This window comes from Musa acuminata, chromosome BXJ1-10 (assembly GCF_036884655.1).
Source record: "Musa acuminata AAA Group cultivar baxijiao chromosome BXJ1-10, Cavendish_Baxijiao_AAA, whole genome shotgun sequence".
Taxonomy (NCBI): Eukaryota; Viridiplantae; Streptophyta; class Magnoliopsida; order Zingiberales; family Musaceae; genus Musa; species Musa acuminata.
The window spans coordinates 18,248,509-18,271,902 of NC_088336.1; the positions used below are offsets into that span (position 1 = coordinate 18,248,509).

A 23,394-nucleotide genomic window follows, 5' to 3' on the forward strand; every position below is an offset into this window, starting at 1 on the left:
GCACTGTAAATGCAGTAGTTGCATCTCATTTCTATTCTTTTGCTCAATGGTTGATCATTCATGGTTTAAGACAAATGAATGAGCAATCAATTACACTAATGAAAACTAGTTATCTTTTTGGATGCATAAAAAGAACATCATCAGTTCCCAATTGTGCCTCATGTTTTTGTATTTCCAGATCAAATACCAATCATCTAAACCAGCAATTACTAACTTTGTGAGAAGTTGATGATAGAGGATGGTGGGCAAATAGAATGCTTGCCCACTATGGTATGTTGATGCATTGGGAGAACACTGTGACCTCTCTCTCTCAGATTGCTGGTTCATTCGTTATACCATCCTATGGAGACCAACATCGCATCAAAGGAGACAACAAATACATGGGTTGGGATGAAAAATGTATCGTGTTATTGGCCAATTTTTACAGGAACATACGTTTCTTTTCCTTCCATTATTATGATATACATGAACAAACAGTATTTTCCATACAAACAAAGCTACTGCTCCAACCACGAGATCATAGTCGAATCCATTGGGGTGTCCTTCATGAAGGCTTCAATCTCTTGCAGCAAGCCGTCGTCGTCATCTATGTTCTCCGTCTGCGCACACCCAACAGAGTCGTTCGACGATGACATCGAAGCCTTTTCGACCGTGGTCGAATCAGACCTCAAGCAGGCTTGCAACTCCGTTTGCTCCGCGGCAAGGCCGGTTGAGGATGACAGCGAGGCCCCTGGGATCGTAGTGGAGGCAATGAAGGTGTCATCGGACATCAAGAAGGCATGGACCTCTTCCAGGCTCGAGAAGAAGGGACCGTCGGTGCAGTACATCTGCTCACACACGACGAAGTCGATCGACGAGGAAACCTCTGCGACCGTGGTCGAATCTATCCGAGTGTCATCGGGCATCAAGAGAACATCGACGTGGCCTGACGGCGAGGCCTTGGGGATGGTAGTCGAGGCTGTGTCGGTGGCATCGGACATCAAGAGAGCATCAACCTCTCTGGTAAAGAAAGCATCGTCGGTGCAGTGCTGCTCACCGCCAAGATCGACCGACGACGAAGACGAAGCCAAGAATGCTTCGATCTCCTCCGCAGTTATCCCGAGGTCAAATGCTTCGAGGTCACCTCCACCAACGTCCGTTGGCGATGGGGTGGCGGCTGGGACTCCGGCTTCGTTCGGTGCCACGGAGTCGATGGAGGAAAGACGACTCTCCCGGGTTGTCACGACGGGAGCCAATAAGAGCTGTTGCACCACCGCGGTTGGAGATGGTGAGACGTCGGAGTGGAATGCTCCGTTGGGACGTGCAACCAACCCCCGGCAGGACTTCTTGGGTGCTGCTGATGAGAGAGTAGAAGATTCCTCTCTATTTCTCTTCTGCCCAACGAAACTGCCACCGGTGAGCGTCTCCCTCGCGGCCTCCGTGAACGTGGACTCGACCGTTTTGTTGAAGTTGCCGCCGGAGATGGGTTGATACGAGGTCTTCTTCACGTGACAGAGAACTCGTGTCTCGAAGGTGGAGGAATACATCTCGTATTCATACATTGTCCACCCAGAGTTCTTCCGCCGGCCGTCCTTGAAGGAAAGATAGCTCCGTCTGCCCACCACCATCTCGCGCCCGTCGACGATGGACTTGACGGGTTCTTGCCTTCTGTTCAGAAGCCAAGAACCGGTGCCGGCCGTTCGATCCACGCGCGATCCGCCGCTGGTCTTGGGCTGGCGCTCCGCAAAGAAATAGCCCTCCTGCCGATCGCTGCCGAGAAGATTCCACGGCTCGGTGCCGTAGACGTCGGCGAAGGCGACAGCTCGGCCAGGGAGGGGTGTGCCGGCGACCCAGTTGGCGAGGTAGTCGACCACGAGTTCCTCCGCAGTGGGAACGAACCTGTAGCCTCTCGGAACGAGGTCGACGGGCTCCATGGATGACTAAAGTTTCCGGAGAGGAGACGAGAGGGAACGAAGGAGGAGAAGAAGGAGAAGGAGCAGAGGAGACGCGAGAGGCGAAAGAACCGAGTGAGTGGGAGAGGAACGCGATACGCCCATATATATATATATATATATATATATATATATAGGCAATGGCGCTCGGAGTTGGCAGATTGTTTCCTGTTCTGGATTCTTGAATCGAATCCGAGAGGAAACGAAGGAGGAGAAGAAGGAGAAGGAGCAGAGGAGACGCGAGAGGCGAAAGAACAGAGTGAGAGTGGGAGAGGAGCGCGATACGCCCATATATATATATATATATATATATATATAACTTGGAGTTGGACAGAGTGTTTCCTGTTCTGGATTCTTGAATCGAATCCGATAAGTTAGATGTAAGCGTGTTTCCTGTTCTGGATTAGGAAAGCCCCAAATTAATTAGACTAATTATATTTTAGTGTCGAATTATATATATTTAATTTGAAATTATCTTTCGCACATTCCTTCAGCTTCTTTCTATGTATCTCCGAGATCCAGCGAGCCAATCGCCCGGTTCGGTTTAGGGTTGATTTTGAGCTTTCCTTGATGGATTTTAGGTTCGAGGATCTTGAAGACGGAGGTATCTGCGCTGGTTCTTCTGGTGTTGGCTTGTGGTGTACAATCTATGCATTTCTTTGTGTGTCTTCAAGACGGAGGATCTTGAAGACGGAGGTATCCGCAAGACGGAGGTATCTGCGCTGATTTTGGGTGGGAGCTGATAGAAGGTACAAGATTTGGTGTTGCATTCGGTAGCATGCTTGCCAAGACTGCCAGGCGAAGTAGTTCACGGTGCTATGCCTTAGGACTTCTTGCGGTTTGCCATGTCAGTTTCTCGTTCTGCTTCCACATTTATGAAGTCCGCCTCTTGTTTTGACTACAATCTTTTTACTCAGATTTTTTAGCAATTTTAGCTACATTGGTCTATCTTTTGATGGAGAGCATTAATAAAATTTAAAAGGTCAAGTGCCCAGTTTTTGTAATTCATGAAAGTGCTTTGTCTTCAATCCATGCCTGTAGCCCTGCAGACAACCAGTGGCTTGACTCTTTCTATTGGGAAGAATTTAGAAGCTTTTTTTTTTTTTTTCCTTTCTTTCGGTGATGTACTTGTATTTGAATCCTCAACACCTCGCTGTAGGTTTAATTTGGTTGATGTTTTTCCACTGCATTAGAACTTTGAACATGAAAATTGGCTTTATTTTCTATACTAGTAGTTCAAATTAAAAATAAAAATAAAAGAATATCTGTTTGTCCATGAACTTAACATTGAACAGTCTCAGTTTCTTTTATTTGTTGATTCTTTTCAGCTGCTATGCTAAACTTGTGCATTCAATGATTAATTTGGAATATGGTGCCAATTTCTTCATGCACTTTCATGAATTTAAAGTGCCATTTAACTGACGCATTACACTCAACTAAGTGAACATTGTTGATCTTACTGGAACTCATTCGATATTACAGTGCTGCTGCCTAGAGACTTCGCTTATTTATCTTCATGTTCCAAAGTTTTGGTTTAAGGATTTCCTTATTTATGATTCTTGCTGCTTAAGGTACGAGCATTCAGAATGATTAGCCCAAATCAGTCGATGACCACTTCCAGGAAGGAGATAGCTAGCATGTGAACTAAAACTACACTTTTCTGTGTTTCCTTTTTCTACCTCTCTTCTATTTTTCAGAAATAAGATGGTATCCAATTGATCCTCTTGTAGCCTTACTGACTCATATCCAGCCCCCAGGATTTCCACGGACTGGAATAGCCATTTCATAGTGGGAAGGCATTCATTTTGGAATTGGTGTCGATCTTTTCATAGGTTCCTGTGGCGAAACATTAATGTATCCTCATACGTCTATCAATCAATGTTAGTGATCATTGAGCTTCTAACTGTGTCTCTCCATTTAGGTCTGCTATTATTAGTTACTTTTTTCTATGTTCCCTTATGTACAATGTTACCAATTTCTGTTATAGATTGTCAGTAATTCCTCGTGTGAACTGATACCTCTTATTGACAAGTTAAAATGTGAATGTCAGAATGATCGTTATCAATATTCCCAATAATTTTATGTGATTGGTTCCGATCCTTTGCCATTAGATAATTTTATGTTGATTTGCTAATAGTTGTTTTTAAATATAATATCTGATCTCTCCCGTAGATTGGAGACTGGTTTTTGTGGTAGTTTTTCCATTGAAAAGGTGTCATAAATGGTGCAGAAATCTGGTATTAGCTTCCTGCTGATTGCAAATATGCTGGATCAGTTTTCAAACAAAATTTCAAAATAAAGGTTGCAGTATATAATTTATTTTGTTTCCACATATTGCTCTGTGCAATTTTACTTGTTATTGGCTAATGAAAAAAGTTCTACATTCATTTATCCCATATCTTCCTTGCTTAATATAAAGACCATCTGATCTTGACATAATAGTCATTCTTCATGGTCTGAAAACCTCATATTATCGTCTTCAGGTCTGTTCTATGTAGAGGCTCCACCGGCATATTCATCTTCTTCTACTGCATATACTACTATCACGCGAGATCAGACATGTCAGGCTTCATGCAAACATATGACTTGCATTTGCTATGGATTCTTCCTTATGATGCTGGGGACTGTCGGTCTGTGCCTCTTTGCTGTTCGTGTGGCACATATATTGGGACATCGAATGTGAGTAAAAATTTGCTCTTTCTGCCAATAAATTTCACAAAGTATCATATTGCAGTGACAGCAATGATATCAAGCCTTCTGCTTTCTGCTTGATTGCCTAGTTGCAGACACTTATTAGCACATGCTGAACGAGCATAATCATTTTCACATCTGAAACTCGAAGCATTAACTAAGTCAACTGATGATGGAAAATTAAAATTGTCTGTAGCTATCAATCTGTTTGCATTTTATTTTGTATCAGAGATAACAATTCCTAACATGTAATGTTTTGCACATGGAGGTCTTGTACTAGTATTTTTCAATTTCATGTTTATTATTGTCAGTCATCTTTGAAAAGCAGTAAATGATCACTCTATATAGCCTCTCCAAGGAGCCATCAGTCAACTATAAAAAGATGAAAACCCTTCAAATATTTCTTGATCAATTTGATTTGAAGAAACTATTCAATCATATCAAAATCATGAAAATTATAGAAGGTAATAATAGTTTGAAGCATTAATTAAGATCTCATGGTGAGGATTGTGTGGCATAGACCGATATGTTTCCAATGAAAATGCTGCTAGGTGTAGTCATTGACTATTGTGTTTATTCCCATCTCGAGAAACTCACATGAAAATGCTGCTAGGTGTTTATGATTCATTTTGTATTGTTAAACTGTCATATATTGGAATAATGTTAGTACATAGGAACTTTACCAGTTCATATACACTGGAGAGATGTTTGCTCCAGAAAGACGGATCATGAAAGCATCATATGATTGGAGAAACTGAAGGATGTTTCACCAATCATTCATTCATAGAGAATGATCATGTATCTTTGCAGAAAACAACTAAAGTGAATTTAGTTGCAGTGTGTGTCAGTTTATGATGCTTTTGGGGGAGAATTTAGATGACTACTGGTACCTATACAACTTAAAAAGTTTATGATGATTGTGTCAAAGTCATGTTCTATCATGTAGAACATGGAAATTTAGTGCACTCCACAAGCAATTTAGTGGACTGCACTAAATTTCCATGTAGAACTATACAACTTAAAAACGGAGAACCTCATGTAGAACTTAACATTACTTGTATGTTCTATCACACAGCAATTTAGTGCACTCCACAAGCAACACATCCTTTTGGCATATACATCATATAACTGACTTCTCAAAGACTCGGCCATTGAAAATTTTGATCCTCAATAATGAACAAGAAGGCATGAATTCATACAAGTGACTTCTCAAAGACAGACAACTTTAGGTCTAGTTCACCAGAAAATCTTTAAAATACATCCATAACCCACAGAATAAATATACATGTTTTTAATCAAGTCGAGAAAAAAAAAACATTTACGAACCCTGGATAAGTCAAATGATCTCTCAACCTGAAAGAAGATGCATAAATTCATGTCATCACATGGAAGTACATCACTGAAGGAAATGTTAAAACGAACCACAAGTTCCATGTTGTGAGGTGAGGGAGATAGCGAATGCAGAACTCTGATTGCCATGATGAATTTTATAACTAATAATCTAAAGAAATAAAAACATTTACTTAATAAGCTAGTTCCCAACAATGCTCCAGCAAAATAAATCTGGCACTACAGTGAAGATGCACAGAGGGCCACTCTAGCTGTCTGCTTGTAAGTATTCGGCTATATGGGTGTTGCAGCACTATGTTCTCTGCAAAAGAATGCAATTAAAAAAGATGTAATATCTCCAGATTATCGACTGCAGAAAACCAAATTCTTAGCTTGGGAGGAAAAATTCATTTCTCTCAAGAAATAAAATCAAGAGCGGGAAAATATGCCAAAAGGTCTTGCAAAGGATAATCTTTTTCCAGAATGGGTTCTCAAACAGGGCAAATTAAATTGAAAGAAAATAAGTTTAATCAGTAAATCTGCATAAAAAAAATGAGATCGCAAAATAAATTGGTTGCATTTATGTCTTTTGTGAAATGGAGTTCGCTTACTATGGTTTTTGTGATGATTTTGCCTCTTTAATTTTGCAGCCTTGCTGCTGCTTTCATATTGATGAGTGTTGCTGTGATCCATCCATCCTATTTATCTGCTAATATCACAACTCAATCTTGAAGTATATGCTAAGAAGTTACCCAAGCTTGACAGTGTACTTCCGGATCTTTATTTTAGAGAAACATCTACATAAGTATGATTCATTGTGGTTGGTAGTGAGAGTCCCAACGAAGAACATTAATAAGAAGTTGCATGGATGTCAAAGAAACTTTCTCAAATATTATTATGCATCAATCCAGACTGCTATTTGATAAACACGTTTGTGACTCATATTTGATCGTTTAGAACCATTAGGATTTTCAAAACTGAAATTAACATTATTTAACAATTTTTAGCACCATTTATCTTGACTAATTAACTGTCTCATTAACTAACTGATAGATCAACTATAGTAGAATCATTTAGACATTATTTAACTAACTGTCTCATTAAACTAAACTCTTAGTAAACTCGACTTACCAAAGCGATGGTGTGGTAAGAATCGAAAAGAAAGCACTTGGCATTGTGGACAGGTCCGACCTTGATGACATACAGGGACCTATTATTGGTTCCATCAGCTCCAGCCCTCTGCTGAAGACGGCACTGTGAAGCACTTAGCCTCGGAAGCATAATGCAATGCCAACGGATTGCCAATACAACACCAAATCTTGTACCTTTCATCAGCTCCCACCCTCAAGCCACAAGCCAACACCAGCGCAGATATCTCCATCTTCAAGATCCTCGAACGTAAAATCCAACAAGGAAAGCTCCAAATCAGCTGTAAAATTCATGCATTTCGCTGTCAGAAGAGACCTTTCGAACCAAAAATGCTCACCTTTGTTTCCGAGTCGAGCAAGACCGAACGGGGCGATGGGATTCAAAGACGATGAAGGCACTTTGTCTTCTCGCCCCTAGCCTCTCTGCTCCCTTCTCCTCCTCTTCGTTCATTTCCTCTCTTATCCTCTTCAAGAAACAACCGTCGCTCATGGAGTCCGTCGACCTCGTTCCAAGAGGCTACAAGAGGAACTGTGGTCGACTACCTCGACAACTAGGTCATCGGCACACCCTTCCCTGTCGCGCGTGGATCGAAAGGCCAGCACCGGTTCTTAGACTCTGGACAAAAGACAAGAACTAGTCAACAAAGGCGCGAGATGGTGGTGAGGTGAAAGAGCAGCCTTTCCTTCAACGACTACCGGCAGAGGAACTCCGGGTGGACAATGTACGAATACGAGATGTGTTCTTCCGGCTTATTTGACATTTGTTTTGATGGTGGTTTATAAGGTGGAGTCAACTGTTTTGATGGTGGTGCCGTCGGAGATGGCCTGATGCAAAATCTTCATAGAACTCGTCTCTCGAAACTGGAAGAACACATCTCATCTCGTCCATCGTCCACCCTCTTTCGCCGGCCATCGTTAAAAGAAAGTTAGCTCTTTCGCCCCCACCCACGATCTCGCGGGCAGCCGACGGTTTTCTCGCCGACTTCTTTTTACAGAGTGGAAGAACCCATTCGTAACCTTAGGGTTTTTAAAACCTAAGAGGCTCGCTCGGTTCTTCTTGGGCCGCGATGGGCTGCCGGGACGGGCTCAACCCAAGTTCTTGCTTTTCGAACGTGGACTCAACCGCTTTGATAGAACCGGTACCGGCCTTTCGATCCATGCGCGAGCCATCGCTGTTCTCGAACTTGCTCTCGACAAAGAATCCCTCCTGCCGATCGTTGCCAATAAGATTCAACGGCTCGGTGCCGTAGACCGAAAGCGTGGCCAGGGAAGGAGGGCGATCCAGTTGGTGAGTCGTCGACCACGAGTTCCTCCGTCGTGGGAAGGAACCCGTCCAATTTGGATGGTAAACCGATATGCGGAGACTTCCCTGCTACGGATAGTTTGAATTATAATAATAAAAAATAGGTCTCAATCTATTTCAATAATAATAATAATAATAATAATAATAATAATAATAATAATAATAATAATTTCTTTGCAAAAACATGTGGGCATATAAATTTGTCCTTAGCAAAACCTGTGGGCATATAAATTATCCGTAGCAAAGATTTGCTTATAAATTTCACAACGTAGCATATTACAGCGATAGAAATGATAAATTATTTAATGCTCGTTGCCTCTTCGCCACTTTAATGCTGCCTCTTCATTATTTTTATAAATTTTTTAACATAAATTAATTACTATAAATAATATATTACTTTATTATTAACTTTTATGTTTGTATATTATACTTTTAAAAATAATTAAATTTAATTTTCTTAATCATGTGGATAAGTTAGGAATTATTCTAATCAATTAGATTATTAATTGATTTATTTCCTAATAAGTGATGTGATTTTTAGGAAGTAAATGATATGCATTCCATTTTTATATGTGAATCTTTATAAATAAATATTATATTTTTGTCTTTGTGTAAAAATAAAATAAAAATTAAATTTAAAATAAAAATTAAATTATTACTTACCTTTTTAAGAAGATCTCATCTTCTCCTATATAAAGGGGGATCCTCCTCTCTCACTCCACACCAAGCCCGAAAATGAGAGGATTGACGAGAGAACTTCTCGATGAGATGATCTCGAGGAAAAGATAGTCAAGGAGAGGTAAGATCATTTCTTTTCTAATAAACATTGATTTATATTTTTAAATCTTGATATTATGATTGTTAGATGCATAATAATGTTTTAATTTCGAAATTTTATAATTAATAAATAATGATAATTGATTTGTGATGTTAGAATAATTATTTGATTTATATTGATTTCTTAAGCTTAAGTGAATTTTAATATTGATTTAATTATTAAAATTCTTATTTTTAGATTAATATAATAGTTTTAATTTATTTAATTAGATATATCTGTGTTTTAAGAATTATGTATGAATTTTTATGATTTAATTAGTTTTAAATTTAAGATCATGAATTTATTGGTCAAGCATGACCCATCCCATGTGGCCAAGTATGATCCAGTCCATGTGATCATGCATTCTCCAACCCATGTGTGGTAAGGTACGACCCAACCCATATTGCCAAGCATGACCCAGCCAATATGGCTAAGTACGATCCAACCTATGTGGTCATGTACGTCCCAACCCATGTGACAAGGTACGATCCAACCTATGTGACCAGGTATGACCTAACCCATTTGGTAAGGTATAACCCAATCATGTAGTCAAACATGTGCAAGCTCATATGACTAGGTACGACCCAATCCATGTGGCCAGAACAACTCCAACTCAGGTGTCTAGGCTTGACCTAACCCACGAGCCAAACATGGCCCAGTTCAGTGGTAAGGCTCAGCCCAACTTATGAGTGAGGCTTATCCTAGTCTATGAAGTTAAGCCTACCCAACTATGCGATTGGCGTTGGACACATCGTCGCTCATCTATTTAGTCTGTTGTACCTCAACTCAACCTATTACTTGAACAAGCATGTGCAACGCAAATGACTCATCCAAGACTCGGGTGGGTTGGTTTAGTTTGGGCTAGCACTATATGACATAATCCAATTTCCTTTTCCTTTATTGGTTTGAGCTCATCAATTAACTAAATCAAACATGGGTTAATGCGAGGTCTTCCTGACGAGATGGAGAAGTCGTCTCTTGAAGTCAGAGGAACACATCTCGTACTCATAAATCATCCACCCGGAGTTCTTCCACCGGCCATCGTTGAAGGAAATGAAGCTCTTTCATCCCACCACCATCTCGCGCTCGACAATGGACTTAGACAGGTTCTTGTTTTTTTTTAGAGTCCAAGAATCGATGTCGACCTTTCGATCCACGTGCAAGTCACCGTTGTTCTTGGGCTTGCGCTTTATAAAGAAATAGCCCTCATGCCGATCGCTGTCGAGAAGATTCCACGATTCAGTGTCGTAGAGTCCGTGAAGGCGATAGTGCAGTCAGGGAGGGGTGTGCTAGTGACCCAATGGGCGAGGTAGTCGACCATAAGTTCTTCCGCCATGGGAAGTAACCTGTAGCCTCTCGGAATGAGTTCGACAGGCTCCATGGATGACGGAAGACGGTAGTTGTTTTTCGAAGAGGAGAGGAAATAAAGGAGAAGGGAGGAGAGGCGAGAAGACACTGAGTGAGAGTGAGAGTGGCAGAGGAGAGCGATACACGTATACGTATACAGAGGCAGGCAGTGGGTGGGTTTCAGATTCCATATTTCGGATTCCAAATTAATTAGATTAACTTGTATTATATATTTAATTAGAAATTAAGGTGCCTACATACATCTCGCAATCAATGTTAATGATCATACAACTTGTAACTTGCGGTATTGCTTCTCACTTAGATCATTGTCATATATATCATTATAGATCATATAGATCATTATCATTATCAAGGATATGCAACTTTTAAAAAGCAAATAACAAGTAAAATTGCACATAGCAATACGTGGAGACAACATTATGTACGACATGCAAATGCAACCTTTATTTTGAAATTAAATTGCAATGTCTGCTGTATTAGATCAATTGAATGGGAGGAGAAATGAGAATATCATATACTAATGTTTTAGAGTCGCTACTTAAGAAGCAATACGGCAGGTAAGTTGTATGATCACTAACATTGATTGAGAGATGTATCTAGGCACCTTAATTTCTAATTAAATATATAATATAAGTTAATCTAATTAATTTGGAATCCGGAATCTGTAATCCGAAACCCGCCCACTGCCTCTATATATGTATATGCGTATCGCCCTCCTCTTCCACTCTCACTCTCTCTTCTCGCCTCTCCTCGCTTCTCCATTTCCTATCATCTTCGAGAAACAACCATCGTTTTTTGTCATCCATGGAGCCCGTCGACCTCATTCCAAGAGGCTACAGGTTCCTTCCCAGAACTCATGGTCGACTACCTTGCCAAATGGGTCGTTGGCACACCCCTCCCTGGTTGCACTGTCGCCTTCGCCGACGTCTACGGCACAGAGTCATGGAATCTTCTCGGTAGCGATCGACAGGAGAGCTATTTCTTTACGGAGCGCAAGCCCAAGAACAACGGCAACTCGCGTGTGGATCAAAAGGTTGGCATCAGTTCTTGGACTCTAAACAAAAAACAAGAACCCATCTAAGTCCATCGTCGACGGGTGCTCGATGGTGGTGGGATGAAAGAGCTTCCTTTCTTCAACGAGGACCGCTGGGAGAACTCTGGGTGGACGATGTACGAGTACAAGATGTGTTCCTCTAGCTTCGAGAGACAAATTCTCCGTCACGTCAGAAAGAGCTCGCATCAACCCATCTATGGTGACATGGAGGCTGCGACGGAGATGGTCACTAGCGGCAACAGTTTGGTTGGGCATAAGAGAAATAGAGAGGAATCTTCTACACTCTCATCAGCAGCACCGAAGAAGCCGTGCCGGGGGTTGGTTGCACATTCCATCGGAGCATTGCAGTCCGACGTCTCACCACCTCCGACCGCGGTGGTGCAACAACCCTTATTGGCAGCAACATCACATCGGCGAAGCGGTGATGAATCAGCACTACTGCAACGGTGAATCTACGAAGAGGTAGCGCCGCTGCACCATCGCAGCGGCAAAGAGGCAATGCGACGCGACGCCATCGTACGCTAGAAGAGCCCTAATCCGAAATGAACTGGGATCCACCCCCTTTTTATTTATTTATTATTTTAATTCGGACAGCCCGAAAAGGGGCGGTCTGTGTATCGATATATGCCTGCCTATATGTACTACCCAAACTACACCATTTTGGGTGGTACAATAATCAAACTGTATCATTTTGGGCGGTACAACAATCGTTGATATATGCAATCATACCTCACTATAAGATCCTAATTAATGCTTTAAATTATTATTATTTAAAAAAAATTCATATTTTGCAAGGCTAATATTAAAAGACAACAAAAGCTATAAAAAGGACTCATTGATGCATGCATGATAGAACATACCAAAAAGTGCAAGGACGATGAATATCATAATAGTCATGAGACAGAAATATCAGATGATATTAACAGAAATCAGCACTAGAAGAGTTTAGTGAGAGCTCTAACGGCACCGAGAGCTGAGTTCCAGAATCAAGGATAGCCGAAAACAAAGACTTGTTTCTTCAGAAATCAAAAGACATCTCCATATCAAGAAAAAATTAAACGTAAAGAAATATGTTTCAAAAGGAAAACCATCGAATTTATATATCTTATTTTACAAAATTATTTTTTAGCATACGAATGAGAAATATGCTTCAAAAGAAAATAAACACCATTTAGGACATCTTTTCCATTTTACGGCTTTGGTTAGAGACAAGAAACTTTAATTTCATATATACACCACACTCGAGCTCCCAGATAACACATCATACATAAGACAAGAAGATCTAAAAGCTGAATTATTTTGTATAGGATGATAACCATAAGAGAATCAAATATTGTAGCCTTCTTGGCTTTGTCTTTGGCTGACTTCATAAAGTCAAATAAACGTAAGTCTTTCATAGCACAAGTTTTATTCTATATGTTGCTTTTTCCTTGAGATTCATATTGAAATTACTCATGCTAAATTTTTGGATTGCCATATTTATAGTGTTTTTGGTATTGATCAGATTAATGGTACAGTATGCCAAATCTTTTAACTCTTTTAACTCAAGGAATTACTAACAATATACAGCAGAAATTGACAACATGTACATAAGGGAACGTAAAACAAAGTAACTAAAAATAACTGGCCTAAATAGTATTAATGGAGATACTATGAAATGGTCAATTTCTGCTTTGTGCACAACTCAAAACATGTACATAACCAAGAAGTGGTCGTTGACTGATTTGTGCTAATAATTCTGAATTCTTATACCTTCCGCAGCAATAATCAATAAATAAGGAAAATCTTAAACCAAAACTTTGCAATATTATGGTAAATAAGCGAAGTCTCTAGGCAGCAGTACTGTAGTACCGAATGAGTTCCAGCAAGGTCTACAGTGTACACTTTGGTGAGCTTAATGCATAAGTTAAACAGCACTTTAAATTCATGAAAGTGCACGAGAAAATTGACACCATATTCCAAACTAATCACTGACTGCAGAAGTTTAGCATAGCAGCTGAAAAGAGTCGATAAATAAAAGAAACTGAGACTGTTCAATGTTGCGTTTATAGAAAAACATATCTTTTTCTTTTTTCTTTGAACTACTGGTATAGAAAATAAAGCCAATTTGCAAGTTCAAAGTTCTATTGCAGTGGAAAAACATCAACCTACAGCAGAGTTGTTGAGGATTCAAATACTACTACTTCAAAAACATTAAAAAAAAAAGCCTTTAAATTCCTCTCGAGAGAAAGAATCAAACCACTGGTTGTTTGCAGGACAAAACGCATATATTTAAAACAAAGCACTTACATGAATTACAAAAACTGGGCACTTGACCTTTTAAATTTTATGAATGATCTGCTTCAAAGATAGACTAATGTAGCTAAAATTTCTAACAAATCCAAGAAGATGAGTAAAAAGATTGTAGTCAAAGCAAGAGGCGGACTTTGTAAATGTGGAAGCAGAACGAGAAACTGACATGGCAAACCACACGACGTCCTGAAGATATGGCACTGCGAAGCACTTCGCCAAATGCAATGCAGATATCACCATCTTCGTAATCGTCCAATACGCTATCAGGCAATCAAGCAGAAAGCAGATGGTCAATATCCTTTCTTCAAAAGATATGTCAATCTTTTTCCATGTAACAGAATATAAAAACTCTACATCGAATTCCTTATCCTCCAAGATATCCACAATAATGTTGGACATTGATCTATATAACCCTATCATCATTGTAAAGAATATTCAAGTGGATGTGTTTAAAGAACAAGTGATTGTCTTTGCCTGAATCAGTCTTGTCCCTCTTAAGTCTTGCCCAAGAATCACCATGGAGGCATATCATCATAATACATTTCAAAGTAGTAGTCCCTTGATACAGCATGTCTGAACTTTGCAACATCTTCCTTTGATAAGTTTTTCTCACAAAGAGACTTTAACTGCTTTTCCTCCAGAAAATTGAACTCATATGGAGCATCGACCCGATCACCATTTAGTACTTCCCCAAGAGCTTCTTTTCAGTAACACGATCTAAATAAGCAGAGTTAGTATTGCTAACAGACTTATGCAGCTTAGTAGTCAATGGAGCAGTAAGGGTAGTCGATGGAACAGTAAGGATAGTCAAAGGAACCTGGTGAGCAAAATGGCAAGTCATAGTCAGCATATGTCTCACTGCAGATGCAAAAGGGAAAGGACTGTCATATTTAAGAGACACTGAAATGTTAAGTAAATAATAAATATCCTAAAACAAGAGCATCGCTAAGAAGGGTCAATGAGAGGATCAAAGGCAGCAGAATAATAGGACATGGTAATATTTAAGGCTATAAAAAAGCGAGTTGAAAATAACCCTGACGATCCACAACAAGCAGCATAAACATAGTCATGTCAAAATGATAAAGAACTAAAACCACTACAACATGGATTTTTTAAGACTTGACATGGTGTAAGGTCTAAAATCCCTGATCTTTTATAGATTTTGGTTTGCTATAAAAGAAATATTGACAAATCAAGATAAAACAATGGTAAAGGATTGGAAAAACTACCCTTTGATGTGAACCAAACTTAGGAATCCCCCATTTATGGGAGAGATCAGAGATTATATTTAAAAACAACTATCAGGTAAAGGATCATGCATCTTGGATCAGAGATTATATTTAAAAACAACTATCAGGAAATCAACATAAATTTATCTAATGGTAAAGGATCATGCATCTTGGATGGATAATCTGTTTTGCATCTTGTTTTACATCTTATCATGCAACCTACTTGGTCAGTTCACATTGTAGAGCTTTTATGTAGAAGAGGAACTTTGATTTGTAAAACATATTATATTTTGAAGAGTTCGCTTGAGTTGAAGTTGCTCAATCCTAAACAGCCTATAAATGACCTTCATTTTGTCTTCTAGTGCAATTTATTTATTAAACTATAAGAAATTGATCTAATGTTGTCGGTGCAGCTAAAACAAACTTATTACTAAAAATACTTACTATGTTGCATTGATATAATTGTTAGCTAAACACCAATTCCTGTTATTTTTATGTTGTGCTATATGTTGCTCTTTTGTTTGCATAATACTAACAGATGACTTCGGGGATCGGAATGTTTTTTGATACTTATTTATCAAGATATAGCTACAAAATATATTTCTTTTCATCACTAATTGTGCCTTTAACAACAAAATATATTTCATCTCCAATATGGATTGTAGCAACAAGAACTTGTATTGCTAAAACTCTTCGGCAAGAATTTTTATTTTTCAGTGAATAGTTCTTTTCTCATTTAAAGGTTAATTTTATATAATTTTGAGGTATTTTAATCACCAAGATCTTATGCTTGTTTGACAGGAATCTAAATACTCATTCATTTATATGCTTTAGAGAAAAAAAAGCCAATTTTCTTGATAGGAAAAAGTCAAAACTTTTTCTTTTTTTTTTAATTAGGGAAGAGTGGAAATATATGGCCTCAGGATTTGCTAAGGACAATTTTTTCCCTAATTAGCTTCTGAAACAAGGCAAGTTTAATTGAAAGAAAATAACGTTTATCAATAAATCTGCATGAAAAAAAAGAGATCACAAAATAAACTGCCTACTTTTACTTCTTTTGTGAAATGGAGACCACTTACTACGGTTTGTTGATGACTTCTCCACTAACTAGAATGTTTTGTTTCGCAGCCTTCCGCCCTATTCTGCTGCTGATTTCTTGTTGATGAGTGCTGTTTGGATCCAGCCATCCTATTTCTCTGCTGATATCACTCTGATCCATCTTGAAGTATCTGCTCCATCGGCACACCCTTCCCTGTCCACGCTGTCGCCTTCGCTGACGTCTTCTTGGCAGCGATCGGCAGGAGGGATACTTCTTTGCGGACGGCTCGCGCGTAGATCGAAAGGCCGGCACCGGTTCTTAGACTCTGGACAAAAAGCAAGAACTAGTCAACAAAACCGTCGCCGGGCGCGAGATGGTGGTGAGGTGAAAGAGCATCAATGACTACCGACAGAAGAACTCCGGGTGGACGATGTACGAATACGAGATGTGTTCTTCCGGCTTATTTGACATTTGTTTTGACGGTGGTGCCGTCGGAGGTGGCCTGATGCAAGATCTTCAGAGAACTCGTCTCTCGAAACCGGGAAGAACACATCTCATCTCGTCCATCGTCCACCCTCTTTCGCCGGCCGTCGTTAAAGGAAAGTCAGCTCTTTCGTCCCACCCACGATCTCGCACCCATTCGTAAAAGGAAAGCCGACCGATTTCTTGCTTTTTTACAGAGTGGAAGAACCCATTCGTAACCTTAGGGTTTGAAAAACCTATGAGGCTCGGTTCTTCCGGGGCCGAGATGGGCTGCCGGGATGGACTCGACCCAAGTTCTTGCTTTTTGAACGTGGACTCAACCGTTTTGATAGAACCGGTTCCGGCCTTTCGCTATTCTCGGGCTTACGCTCCACAAAGAATCCCTCTTGCCGATCGCTGCCAAGAAGATTCCACGGCTCGGTGCCGTAGATGTTGGTGAAGGCGAAAGCGCGGCCAGGGAAGGAGGGGATTGTCGGCGACCTAGTTGGTGAGGTAGTCGACCACGAGTTCCTTCCCACGACGGGCCCATGGACGACGGAAAGACGTACTTATAAGCACAAGCCGAATGAGCAGAATCATTTTCACATATGATGCGTGAAGCAAAATTAAAATTTATATATAGCTATTAATCAGTTTGTATTTTGTTTTGTGTTAGAGATTAATTGTTCTAATGTTTTTTCAATTTCGTGTTCATTATTGGCTTTTTTTTTTCTAAAGCATATAAGCGAATGAGTTTTAGCAATACAAGTTCTTGTTGCTACAATTCATATTGGAGATGAAATATATTTTGTTGTTAAAGGCACAATTAGTGATGAAAAGAAATATATTTTGTAGCTATATCTTGATAAATAAGCATAAAAAAACATTTTGATCCCCGAAGTCATCTGTTAGTATTATGCAACCAAAAGAGCAACATATAGCACAACATAAAAATAACAGGAATTGGTGTTTAGCTAACAATTATATCAATGCAACATAGTAAGTAGTTTTAGTAATTGCACTAGAAGACAACATTAGATCAATTTCTTATAGTTTAATGAATAAATTACACTAGAAGACAAAATGAAGGTCATTTATAGTCTATTTAGGATTGAGCAACTTTAACTCAAGTGAACCCTTCAAAATATAATATGTTTTACAAATCAAAATTCCTCTTCTACATAAAAGCTCTACAATGTGAATTGACCAAGTAGGTTGCATGATAAGATGTAAAACAAGATGCAAAACAGATTATCTATCCAAGATGCATCATCCTTTACCATTAGATAAATTTATGTTGATTTCCTGATAGTTATTTTTAAATATAATCTCTGATCCAAGATGCATGATCCTTTACCATTAGATAAATTTATGTTGATTTCCTAATAGTTATTTTTAAATATAATCTCTGATCTCTCCCATAAATGGAGGATTCCTAACTTTGGTTCACATCAAAGGGTAGTGTTTCCAATCCTTTCCAAGATGATGTCGTTGCTGTCGTTGCAATACGATAGGTTGTAAAATTTATAAGCAAATTTGTATTCTTGCGAATATCAAAGAGGCATACAAAGTAGATGAATATGTAGAACATATTTGCATGATAGTAGCATATAAAGTAGATGAATATGTAGAACATTATTTGCATGATAGTAGCATATAAAGTAGATGAATATGTAGAACATACTTGATAAAGTTCCTTGGAGTTGCAAATTACTTGGAGTTCCTCTTCGAGAAACAACTGTAGCCCATCGACGAGAGGCTTCAGGTTCTTACCCACGGCGGAGGAACTCGTGGTCGACTACCTCGGTAACTGGGTCGCCGACACACCCCTCCCTTCGTGGCCGCGTGGAATCTTCTTGGCAGCGATCGGACGGATTCTTTCCGGAGCGTAAGCCCGAGAACAGTGACTAGCTCGCGCATGGATCGAAAGGCCGGCACCGATTCTTTCAAAACGGTTGAGTTACGAATGGGTTATTCCACTCAAGAAGTCGGCGAGAAAACCATCAGCTGCCGCGAGATCGTGGGTGGGGGCGAAAGAGCTGACTTACTTTCCTTTAATGACGGCCAGCCGACGAAAGAGGGTGGACGATGGACGAGACGAGATGTGTTCTTCCGGCTTCGAGAGACGAGTTCTCTGAAGATCTTGCATCAGGCTATCTCCGACGGCACCACCATCAAAACAGTTGAGTCCACCTTATAGACCACCGTCAAAACAAATGTCAAATAAGCCGGAAGAACACATCTCGTATTCGTACATCGTCCACCCGGAGTTCTTCTGCCGGTAGTTGTTGAAGGAAAGGCTGCTCTTTCACCTCACCACCATCTCGCGCCCGGCGACGGTTTTGTTGACTAGTTCTTGCTTTTTGTCCAGAGTCTAAGAACCGGTGCCGGCCTTTCGATCCACGCGCGAGCCGTCCGCAAAGAAGTATCCCTCCTGCCGATCGCTGCCAAGAAGATTCCACGGCTCGCTCGGTCCTGTAGACGTCAGCGAATGCGACAGCGTGGACAGGGAAGGGTGTGCCGATGACCTAGTTGGCGAGGAGAAGGGAGCAGAGAGGCGAGGGGCGAGAAGACAAAGTGCCTTCATCTTCCTTGAACCCCATCGCCCCGTTCGGTCTTGCTCGACTCAGAAACAAAGGTGAGCATTTTTGGTTCGGCCTCTTGTGTCAGCGAAATGCATGAATTTTACGGCTGATTTGGAGCTTTACTTGATGTTGCCTCTTCGCCGCTGCAATCACCGCCATTAGCCGCCGCAATACTGCCTCTTCACCGCTTCACCGCCATCATGCTGCTGCTTCCCTTCACGCTACATATCATGTGTCGGTGCACCACTACAGGGCAGCATGTGCTGTGCCACCGATCGGTCGACAAACCGGCTCGGACTAGTAAGTCAAACCTTGGTATACATTTGATATATTTCAAGATTTATGACTTTGGGAAGACCTCACCAAAGAATTAACCCCACATCTCATCACTTGTAATGTCACATTTTCAAACACATCAGATGTTTGAAATGCCTTGTATCGGTTTATAAGGATTATATGAGTCTACTATAAATAACTTGAGTTTAAGTATCAACGTTGGTTTATAAGGATTCAGATGATTTTACTACAGTGGATCCATCAAGTTAATAAGACAATTAGCCCATTGAGTTAGTCATGATAAATGGCACTAAAAAATTATCTAAAAAATGTTAATTTCTGTTTTGAAGACCCTAATGGTTCTAAAAGATAAGATATGAGTAGCATAAGTGTTGATTAAAGTAATCAGATTCTTCCATGCAGCAGACTGGATTGATGCAGAATGATCTCTGAGAAAGGTTAATTTGACATCCATGAAACTTCTTATTTATGTTCTTTTGACTATCACCTCTAACCACAATGAAATATAATTTTATGGAAGTTTCTCTAAATAAAGATTCTGAAACACTTTCAAACTTGAAATTTTGATTACAGCTTCACAGCAGATACTTCAAGTGTGTTTAAAGACAGCAAATACTTCAAGCTGGAGCAGAGTGATATCAGCAGAGAAATAGGATGGCTGGATCCAAGCAGCACTCATCAACAAGAAATCAGCAGCAGAATAGGGCGGCAAGGCTGCGAAACAAAACATTCTTGTTAGTGGAGAAGTCATCAAAAAACCGTAGTAAGTGGTCTCCATTTCACAAAAGAAATAAAAGTAGGCAGTTTATTTTGTGATCTCTTTTTTTCATGCAGATTTATTGATAAACGTTATTTTCTTTCAATTAAACAGACAAACACAGAAACAAAAGCTTTTTGGTTACAGAGTATTATAACAAATCTTTAAGAGCAGAAATGAAGAAGTCATGAACACTTGATCACTAATCATCAAAGGGTAGTGTTTCCAATCCTTTACCATTGTTTTATCTTGATTTGTCAATATTTCTATTATAGCAAACCAAAATCTATAAAAGATCAGGGATTTTAGACCTTGCACCATGTCAAGTCTTAAAAAATCCATTTTGTAGTGGTTTTAGTTCTTTACCAATTTGACATGACTATGTTTATGCTGCTTGTTGTGGATCGTGAGGGTTATTTTCAACTCGCTTGTTTATAGCCTTAAATATTACCATGTCCTATTATTCTGCTGCCTTTGATCCTCTCATTGACCCTTCTTAGTGATGCTCTTGTTTTAGGATATTTATTATTTACTTAACATTTCAGTGTCTCTTAAATATGACAGTCCTTTCCCTTTTGCATCTGCAGTGAGACATATGCTGACTATGACTTGCCATTTTGCTCACCAGGTTCCTTTGACTATCCTTACTGTTCCATCGACTACCCTTACTGCTCCATTGACTACTAAGCTGCATAAGTCTGTTAGCAATACTAACTCTGCTTATTTAGATCGTGTTACTGAAAAGAAGCTCTTGGGGAAGTACTAAATGGTGATCGGGTCGATGCTCCATATGAGTTCAATTTTCTGGAGGAAAAGCAGTTAAAGTCTCTTTGTGAGAAAAACTTATCAAAGGAAGATGTTGCAAAGTTCAGACATGCTGTATCAAGGGACTACTACTTTGAAATGTATTATGATGATATGCCTCCATGGTGATTCTTGGGCAAGACTTAAGAGGGACAAGACTGATTCAGGCAAAGACAATCACTTGTTCTTTAAACACATCCACTTGAATATTCTTTACAATGATGATAGGGTTATATAGATCAATGTCCAACATTATTGTGGATATCTTGGAGGATAAGGAATTGGATGTAGAGTTTTTATATTCTGTTACATGGAAAAAGATTGACATATCTTTTGAAGAAAGGATATTGACCATCTGCTTTCTGCTTGATTGCCTGATAGCGTATTGGACGATTACGAAGATGGTGATATCTGCATTGCATTTGGCGAAGTGCTTCGCAGTGCCATATCTTCAGGACGTCGTGTGGTTTGCCATGTCAGTTTCTCGTTCTGCTTCCACATTTACGAAGTCCGCCTCTTGCTTTGACTACAATCTTTTTACTCATCTTCTTGGATTTGTTAGAAATTTTAGCTACATTAGTCTATCTTTGAAGCAGATCATTCATAAAATTTAAAAGGTCAAGTGCCCAGTTTTTGTAATTCATGTAAGTGCTTTGTTTTAAATATATGCGTTTTGTCCTGCAAACAACCAGTGGTTTGATTCTTTCTCTCGAGAGGAATTTAAAGGTTTTTTTTTATAATGTTTTTGAAGTAGTAGTATTTGAATCCTCAACAACTCTGCTGTAGGTTGATGTTTTTCCACCGCATTAGAACTTTGAACTTGCAAATTGGCTTTATTTTCTATACCAGTAGTTCAAAGAAAAAAGAAAAAGATCTGTTTTTCTATAAACGCAACATTGAACAGTCTCAGTTTCTTTTATTTATCGATTCTTTTCAGCTGCTATGCTAAACTTCTGCAGTCAGTGATTAGTTTGGAATATGGTGTCAATTTTCTCGTGCACTTTCATGAATTTAAAGTGCTGTTTAACTTATGCATTAAGCTCACCAAAGTGTACACTGTAGACCTTGCTGGAACTCATTCGGTACTACAGTACTGCTGCCTAGAGACTTCGCTTATTTACCATAATATTGCAAAGTTTTGGTTTAAGATTTTCCTTATTTATGATTATTGCTGCGGAAGGTATAAAGAATTCAGAATTATTAGCACAAATCAGTCAACGACCACTTATTGGTTATGTACATGTTTTGAGTTGTGCACAAAGCAGAAATTGACCATTTCATAGTATCTCCATTAATACTATTTAGGCCAGTTATTTTTAGTTACTTTGTTTTACGTTCCCTTATGTACATGTTGTCAATTTCTGCTGTATATTGTTAGTAATTCCTTGAGTTAAAAGAGTTAAAAGATTTGGCATACTGTACCATTAATCTGATCAATACCAAAAACACTATAAATATGGCAATCCAAAAATTTAGCATGAGTAATTTCAATATGAATCTCAAGGAAAAAGCAACATATAGAATAAAACTTGTCCTATGAAAGACTTACATTTATTTAACTTTATGAAGTCAGCCAAAGACAAAGCCAAGAAGGCTGCAATATTTGATTCTCTTATGGTTATCATCCTATACAAAATAATTTGATAGATAATTCAGCTTTTAGATCTTCTTGTCTTACTTATGTATGATGTGTTATCTGGGAGCTCGAGTGTGATGTATATATGAAATTAAAGTTTCCTGTCTCTAACCAAAGCCGTAAAATGGAAAAGATGTCCTAAATGGTGCTTATTTTCTTTTGAAGCATATTTCTCATTCGTATGCTAAAAAATAATTTTGTAAAATAAGATATATAAACTCGATGGTTTTCCTTTTGAAACATATTTCTTTACGTTTATTTTTTTCTTGATATGGAGATGTCTTTTGATTTCTGAAGAAACGAGTCTTTGTTTTCGGCTCTCCTTGATTCTGGAACTCAGCTCTTGGTGCTGTTAGAGCTCTCACTAAACTCTTCTAGTGCTGATTTTTGTTAATATAATCTGATATTTCTGTCTCATGACTATTATGATATTCATCGTCCTTGCATCGATGAGTCCTTTTTATAGCTTTTGCTGTCTTTTAATATTAGCCTTGCAAAACATGATTTTTTTTTAAAATAATAATAATTTAAAGCATTAATTAGGATCTTATAGTGAGGTATGATTGCAGACATCAACGATTGTTGTACCGCCCAAAATGATACAGTTTGATTATTGTACCGCCCAAAATGGTGTAGTTTGGGCAGTACATAT

The 23,394-nt window shown here is 39.1% G+C and overlaps 1 protein-coding gene and 3 long non-coding RNA genes across 9 annotated transcripts; 1 reads left to right on the forward strand and 3 right to left on the reverse strand.

Moving 5' to 3' along the window:
* Nucleotides 1–497: 497 nt before the first annotated feature.
* LOC104000040 (NAC domain-containing protein 10-like) lies at nt 498–1,913 on the reverse strand. The gene has a single exon (XM_018819133.2). It carries the CDS (start codon nt 1,911–1,913, stop codon nt 498–500), a length of 1,416 nt encoding a protein of 471 aa, XP_018674678.2.
* A 2,508-nt stretch (nt 1,914–4,421) lies between these two features.
* On the forward strand, nt 4,422–21,794 carry LOC108952044 (uncharacterized). 3 transcript variants are annotated; one of them, XR_010480331.1, is made up of 3 exons: nt 4,422–4,610; nt 20,119–20,308; nt 20,931–21,794. It is a non-coding gene; the product is annotated as an uncharacterized LOC108952044 (long non-coding RNA). The 3 variants fall into 3 exon arrangements; XR_010480330.1 differs by lacking the exon at nt 4,422–4,610 and adding an exon at nt 18,653–19,548; XR_010480329.1 differs by lacking the exon at nt 4,422–4,610 and having other exon boundaries at nt 18,653–20,308.
* On the reverse strand, nt 5,756–8,082 carry LOC103999945 (uncharacterized). Of its 3 annotated transcripts, none has more exons than XR_010480325.1 (4): nt 7,438–8,082; nt 7,277–7,332; nt 7,083–7,190; nt 5,756–6,273 (listed from the first exon to the last, which is right to left on the reverse strand). It is a non-coding gene; the product is annotated as an uncharacterized LOC103999945 (long non-coding RNA). The 3 variants fall into 3 exon arrangements; XR_010480326.1 differs by having other exon boundaries at nt 7,083–7,193; XR_010480324.1 differs by having other exon boundaries at nt 7,083–7,332.
* On the reverse strand, nt 13,887–17,190 carry LOC135595291 (uncharacterized). 2 transcript variants are annotated; one of them, XR_010480328.1, is made up of 3 exons: nt 16,608–16,890; nt 16,242–16,526; nt 13,887–14,750 (listed from the first exon to the last, which is right to left on the reverse strand). It is a non-coding gene; the product is annotated as an uncharacterized LOC135595291 (long non-coding RNA). The 2 variants fall into 2 exon arrangements; XR_010480327.1 differs by having other exon boundaries at nt 16,242–17,190.
* Nucleotides 21,795–23,394: the final 1,600 nt, after the last annotated feature.

Excerpts from the sequence above, each read along its gene's own strand:
- LOC104000040 (XM_018819133.2), bottom strand. The coding sequence starts at position 1,913 with ATGGAGCCCGTCGACCTCGTTCCGAGAGGCTACAGGTTCGTTCCCACT.